Source organism: Protomyctophum bolini, assembly GCF_963924005.1.
Source record: "Protomyctophum bolini genome assembly, chromosome: 18".
In the NCBI taxonomy this organism is placed as follows: Eukaryota; Metazoa; Chordata; class Actinopteri; order Myctophiformes; family Myctophidae; genus Protomyctophum; species Protomyctophum bolini.
The window spans coordinates 6,956,576-6,964,075 of record NC_137879.1 but is presented as its reverse complement, the minus strand read 5'-3'; the positions used below and the strand labels follow the sequence as shown (position 1 = coordinate 6,964,075).

At 52.2% G+C, this 7,500-nt stretch overlaps 1 protein-coding gene across 4 annotated transcripts in view; it reads left to right on the top strand.

Annotated features, from left to right (window-relative positions):
* Nucleotides 1-7,500, top strand: part of LOC308332643 (uncharacterized protein) — a 160,420-nt gene that overhangs the window by 17,829 nt on the left and 135,091 nt on the right. For all 4 annotated transcript variants that reach the window (XR_013965729.1, XR_013965730.1, XM_080788649.1 and 1 more), the window contains exon 2: nucleotides 6,128-6,930. Coding sequence is in view for 2 of the 4 variants with exons in the window: in XM_080788649.1 (XP_080644775.1) it covers nucleotides 6,721-6,930 (210 nt within the window). In the remaining 2 variants the exon portion in view is untranslated. The remainder of the gene's footprint in view (nucleotides 1-6,127; nucleotides 6,931-7,500) is intronic.

Sequence of the window (7,500 nt, the reverse complement as noted above, 5' to 3'; positions counted from 1 at the left end):
TATTCTCCATGAAGAACCCCTTGGAACCAGGGGATGAGCGAGTGACGTCAGGACTTTACAGCCAGGGGATGAGCGAGTGACGTCAGGACTTTACAGCCAGGGGATGAGCGAGTGACGTCAGGACTTTACAGCCAGGGGATGAGCGAGTGACGTCAGGACTTTAGAACCAGGGGGATGAGCGAGTGACGTCAGGACTTTACAGCCGAGGGATGAGCGAGTGACGTCAGGACTTTACAGCCAGGGGATGAGCGAGTGACGTCAGGACTTTAGAACCAGGGGATGAGCGAGTGACGTCAGGACTTTAGAACCAGGGGGATGAGCGAGTGACGTCAGGACTTTACAGCCGAGGGATGAGCGAGTGACGTCAGGACTTTACAGCCAGGGGATGAGCGAGTGACGTCAGGACTTTACAGCCAGGGGATGAGCGAGTGACGTCAGGACTTTACAGCCAGGGGATGAGCGAGTGACGTCAGGACTTTACAGCCAGGGGATGAGCGAGTGACGTCAGGACTTTAGAACCAGGGGGATGAGCGAGTGACGTCAGGACTTTACAGCCGAGGGATGAGCGAGTGACGTCAGGACTTTACAGCCAGGGGATGAGCGAGTGACGTCAGGACTTTAGAACCAGGGGATGAGCGAGTGACGTCAGGACTTTAGAACCAGGGGGATGAGCGAGTGACGTCAGGACTTTAGAACCAGGGGATGAGCGAGTGACGTCAGGACTTTAGAACCAGGGGGATGAGCGAGTGAAGTCAGGACTTTAGAACCAGGGGGATGAGCGAGTGACGTCAGGACTTTAGAACCAGGGGATGAGCGAGTGACGTCAGGACTTTAGAACCAGGGGATGAGCGAGTGAAGTCAGGACTTTAGAACCAGGGGGATGAGCGAGTGACGTCAGGACTTTAGAACCAGGGGATGAGCGAGTGACGTCAGGACTTTAGAACCAGGGGATGAGCGAGTGACGTCAGGACTTTAGAACCAGGGGATGAGCGAGTGACGTCAGGACTTTAGAACCAGGGGATGAGCGAGTGACGTCAGGACTTTAGAACCAGGGGATGAGCGAGTGACGTCAGGACTTTACAACCAGGGGATGAGCGAGTGACGTCAGGACTTTAGAACCAGGGGATGAGCGAATGACGTCAGGACTTTAGAACCAGGGGATGAGCGAGTGACGTCAGGACTTCGGCGCTCTATAGCATTCCAGTGAAAACCATGATGTGCAACCTTTTTTTTCCTATTTAGTTAGTCGGAAAATGCACTTTATCCAATTTAACCCTATAGATATTTCAAAATGTCAATACTACAGTACATAATATTATTTCAAAACTGTTCGAGATGCAGTGGTGAATATAAAATGTCCTGTGTGTGTGTGTGTGTGTGTGTGCGCGTGTGTGTGTGTGTGTGTGTGTGTGTGTGTGCGTGTGCGTGCATAGCCTCATGCTAGCTGCTAGCCAGTCTCTGGGTCAGGTGGTTTGAGTGACGAGTGCATTGACTCACTCTGTCTTCCTGGAACACACTATTCACATGCATCTGCATAATCACACACGCACACATGCACATGCACACAGACACGCACACACACACACACGTACGCACGCATGTGCGATTGCACGCGCAAACACGCACACACACACACACACACACACACACACACACACACACACACGTCTGCATACATGTGTTGTCTGCATACTGTACATGTGCGTTTTTCGTCTGTGTCTACATGGGCTGTGTTTGTATGTGGAGGCATAGACTGTGTGTGTGGGCGTGTTAGCGTGCGTGTGTGTGTGTGTGTGTGCAGTGCACACATGCATGTGCGCACACGTGAGGGTGAGATTGTGAGTGAGTGTGTGTGTGTGTGTGTTAAATCACATGGTACAGATTGCCTGCTGCTTGGCCTATTTCCATGGTAACTAGCTATGAATGTGTGTACAAAAACACACATGCACACGAACACACGCACGCACACACACACACACACACACACACACACACACACACGCACACACCATACTCAAAACCCACATGTAATACGCACACAAATGTGCACTTGTAAATGCACTTTGACGTGTGTGTGTGTGCGTGCACCTGACAGACACACACACACACACACACACACACACACACACACACACACACCGCTGTGTGGCAGCATGCTGTCAGCTGTGTGCGGTGGTAGGTGCAGTCACAGAGGAGAAGTTTGATCACACACTACATTAAAGCTCAGTGGGAGACACAAACGCGCACGCACACACACACACGCATGCGCACACACGCGCACACATGCGCACACATGCAGACGCACACACGCGCACGCACACATGCAGACGCACATGCAAGTGCATGGGCACACAAGCTCAGTGCGCTCAGTAAACCCACCCATTTGGGTTTGTTTATCTCACTGTGGACACATGGCAGCGTGTGTGTGTGTGTGTGTGTGTGTGTGTGTGTGTGTTAGTGTGTGACATGTTGTCATGGTTAAAACGGATCCTATCGAGTCAATGCAGTAACTGTCGTCACTCGAGTGGAGGTGTTTTCATTCACCAATGACAAGTGACTTTATAAATGTCTTCTATATTAAGCAGAAGTGATGTGAAGTGCAGAGAGAAAGTGAGTTGAATCTGGTGTATATCCACTAAAATCCACAAAATAAAGTCTATTCAAAATGTCAAATTATCCCCGTCTGGTTATTCACTCTATATCCAGAGTGAAAGTGTCCCTTTCACAAGATGGTGCCAGTGTAGCGCATCGTCCACACAAGGTCACATTAGGTTATAGTTATTTTGTCTTTGCCAACGATTATAACATACAACCATTACTGAGGTGGTTCCGGGGCGTTAGTCAGTCTGGAGCCCTGTTAAAAATATCCCAAATGTGTCCCAAGATGGCATCTATAGTCAGCTCCCCACCAGCTCATAGACGGGCCTGCTGTGTCCACTGTGTGACAGACAGGCTGACAGCGGGCACTGAGTGAGCACATACATTTGAGTGTGTGTGTGTGTGTGTGTGTGTGTGTGTGTGTGTGTGTTTGACAGACACGCCGTTGGTGAGGGAGGGGTCACAACAAGGTCCCCGAGTGGGCTGATGTTGATTTGGACGACTGTTACCCTGGCAACCATTGGGGGGGAGAACGGGGAGGGGGGAGAGGGGGGGGGGTTATATAAGTGATGATAAAGAGAGAGAGATGGAACTCTCTCTCTCTGTGTGTCTCTATGTCTCGCTTCATCGTCACATCATGACATGTTGTTGCTCTAGCGGTGGATTCTCAACCCGGACCCCCCAGTTTGACATGCGTTAGTCTATACGGACCCCCCATTTAATGGCATTTCTATCTCTGGGACCCCCAATTTATATTGTATACAAACAATGTTAATTTTACTCTGAGAGTTTGTACACTCTCAGAGTTTCAGACCCATAAGGGTCCATTTGGTTCCAAACTATCATGTAGCTGGGGACCCCCTGGAACTCCCTCAAGGACCCCTGGGGGTCCCCCCCGGACCCCACTTTGGGAGCCACTGTCCTATATAGAAGCACCATCAATATACATTTTATTATTTTTGTTTTGGGTCTTTTCGTGCCTTTATTGACAGTGAACAGTAGCTAGACGTGAAAGGGGGAGAGAGATGGGGGAGTGACACGCGGCAAAGGCCGCCAGGCTCGGGAGTCGAACCCGCGGCACGCCGTCCAGCTGGCGTGGCAGCCTGTAGGTGCCCAGACGGCTGAGCTAAACCGTCCGGGACACCATCAGTATACTTTTAAACTTTGGATCTCCTTTAAGCACCTCTAGTTTCACTTGTAGTTGTAGTACCAGGAGTGTCTACAGTATATACTGTGACTGCAGTACTGGAGTACAGGACAGGACAGGACATAAGACAGGACAGGACAGGAACTTTGTCGAGGCCGAGCTGACATGGCAGAGGATGTTGCCGTCTTGCGGTATTGCCAATAAGGCGGGTATTGTGGACTGGTATTGCTACCTTTTACTTAAGTAATAACAATCTGAGTAAGTCTTCCACCCCCCCACCCCACCCCCCCGGACACAGCCACCCACACACACACACCCCACCCGCGTCACTGGCTTGGGGCTGACGTTGTCACAAACAGCTCCCCCTCACCACCTCCCTCCCTCCCTCCGCCTCCACCCTTCAGTGGCCGCGTCGACATCGCTATGGCGACAGCCCATGCTGCCTCTCTGTGCTCTGCGGATACCACCCCCCCCCCCCCCCACCCCACCCCCCCAACCCAGAGATGCCCTCTGGCACTCGGCCAAAGGGGAGGATGGAGAGATATACTGTAGATGGGAGACACACAGAGAGAGAGAGAGAGAGAGAGAGAGACACAGAGAGAGAGAGAGAGAGAGAGAGAGAGAGAGAGAGAGACACAGAGAGAGAGAGAGAGAGAGACACAGAGAGAGAGAGAGAGAGAGAGAGAGGGAGAGAGAGAGAGAGGAGGAAAGAGAGTGGAGGAGAGACTGTGGCAGTGCAGGAAACAGGCATGAAGCCTGGAGCTTCGCCAGAGAGAGAGAGAGAGAGAGACAGACAGACAGACACAGTACAGTATGTGACTCTCTCTCTGTTCTGTGTGTGTGTGTGTGTGTGTGTGTGTGTGTGTGTTAGGGTCAGGATCTGTGCCTATAGTTTTTGAGTGGTGCAACCACTCTAAGGAACAGCAATGTCCGTGTTAACCCATGTGACTATGTGTGTGACTATGAGTACCTACCAGTAGGGGCAAAAGTGGCGCTGTTGTGCCAGAAACAGAGAGAGAGATAGTGCTGCACTATTGCCTGCTAATGAGAGAGAGAGGGGGGGGGGGGTGTGCGTACAGAGGGTAGACTTGGTGAGTAGTAAAGGGGAGGGGGGGGGGGACTGCGGCTCCACTAGCTATACTGTGGTGTTATGCAACTTGTTTAGACAAACAGTATCACACACACACACACACACACACGCACACACACACACACACACACACACACACACACACACACACACACACACACACACACACACACACACACACACACACACACACACACACACGACACACACACACACACACACACACACACACACACACACACACACACTATAGTGACACTTGACTCCATCATAAGCCCACATAATGTACCCTTTAAAGGACCACTTCACCACTTTTCACCCTATATCTTCATATAACGGGTCCTCACTAATAATCATGATAAAATGCCACCATCTTTTTTCTACTCAGTCCGTGTCTCTATACAGGAGGGCTGTGGGCAGTTCAACATGTTGGCCTCTTGAAAATTTCTAAAATTGTCCCGTCCCCCTGGGTCCGCAGGTTGAGAATCCCTGCTGTAGGCCAGAGGTTCTCAATGTTTTTGGCTGCATGGGGACCTCCGAAAATGCTTTGGCCATGTCTCGCGACCCCCGTTATATAACACGCTATTCAGACCAGTTCCTTTCCCCTCCATCAGGCGCCCGGCTGGCCAGGGGGAGGCAAGACATGGAAAAGGTTGAGCACCACTGACATAGAGACATCAGAAAACTGTTTTAGAATCACCCTCAGGCCGACATGACAACAACAACTTAAACATCACTCCACTGTAACTCTGGCATACCTTTTTTTAAACCCTTTCAACACTCTTTGGCGAGGCGAGGCCACGACAGGCAAAAAAAAAGAAAGAAGGAAAACTACAAAAATATTACGTCAATAACGGAACAATCCGGAAGATTTAAAGACACTTCAATAGCCCACTATATTCTTCATTTAATCTCTTTATACATTTTCTAAAATAGCTAAAATTCTCATCCAGTGTGATGTGTCTCGTTTATTTCCACCTCATTATTGACTCCTTGTACTCACTTATGAAACCGGCTTATGTTTAAGTGGCGTCGCGGTCCTGTGTGTTGCGTTGCAGACAGACAGACAGACAGACAGACAGACAGACAGACAGACAGAACAGACAGACAACTTGTAGTGCATCGACTCTTGTTGTGACTCGCGGGAATACGACACATGATACATGCAGGGCTGAAGCCAGAGACAAGTAGTCCCACCATGCACCGTAACGTTCGTTTGATGTTGATGTTGTTAGAGAGAGTCCTCCACGCCACCTGACCTCCCCTCCCCTCCCCCCCCATGTGTTGTGCAGGCAGAGAGGAGCAGAGAGGAGCAGAGAGGAGAGGAGAAGGACTCAGGGAACAGAAGACAAGAGAGGAGAGGAGGAGGAGAGGCAGCCGCAGCAGTGTGAGGAGCTATACTCGAGCAGGAGGAGGAGGAGGAGGAGGAGGCGCGTGGAAACTAAAGCCTCCTGGCCGAACGGCGCTTAATCAGACCAAACAGAGACGAGTCAAAAAGTGTTAAAGCGAACAGCTTTGTTCCAGTAAACCCCCCCCGTCCCCCCCCGTCCCCTGCCCATTGGCTGAAGGAAGTGGACCAATAGAGAGGAGCGGTTTTGGGGTTGCATGGGGTTCCTCTGTGGCCCCGCCCACAGCGCAGACCTCCACCACCTAGACCACCTCCTGCCTCCTCTGCCTGTCCCGCCGCGGCGTCTCGTCCTCGCCCCCCGTTCTCCCGCGCCCTCCCTCCCCCCATGGGAGTGACTTAAGGAGGAAACACCCCCCGGGAGGGCGTCGTTTTATTGGGTCTTTGTCCCGCCGTCGCCGCGACATCCCCCCCCGGGACCCCGCGGCGGGCGAGCTCCGCGGGCGGGACAACCCCGGGGGGTCGGGCGGGGGTGTGGCCATGTCGTGGAAGAGGAACTACTTTGCGTCGGGCTGTGGCGGTGGCGGTGGGGGGGCGGGGCCTGGCGGAGGAGGAGGAGGCGGGGTCACGGCGGCGGGGGCGGGGGGGCTGGCGAGCGCCCCGCCCCGCACCATGACCTCCATCGCTCCCAGCAAGGGACTGAGCAACGAGCCGGGACAGAACAGCTGCTTCCTCAACAGCGCCCTGCAGGTCAGTGGGAGACACTGCACGCACGCGCACGTACACGTGCACGCACACACGCACCCACACTTGCATGCACGCACACTTATCGCTACACTTGTGAGGACATAAAACATTTTGGACGCCATTTTATGAATGCCATAAATGCCATGAAGTACAAATCGGTATAAATCTAAACTACGGTATTCCGAATCCCATGCAGCCCATAAATGCCTATAACGCTGGGAACACTGGGAACGCCAAAAATTACAATAAAATCAGACCGGTCTGAACTGAGTGGTGCTGTACTGTACTTGTGCTGTAGTACTGTATACTGTGCAAGCCCTCCTCCCTGGCCTCTGTGTGTGTGTGTCTTAGGCTGTGCAACAGTGACAATTGGTGGTCAACAAACGCTATTTCCGTACTCGGACGGAGGGTCCATTTGTACACTCTCAGAGTTACAGACCTACAAAGGGTCTATTTGGTTCCTATAACTATCATTTAGCTGGGGGACCCCCTGGAACTCCCTCAAGGACCCCCTGGGGGTCCCCGGACCCCACTTTGGGAACCACTGATGTACACGACGGACCACACACACGC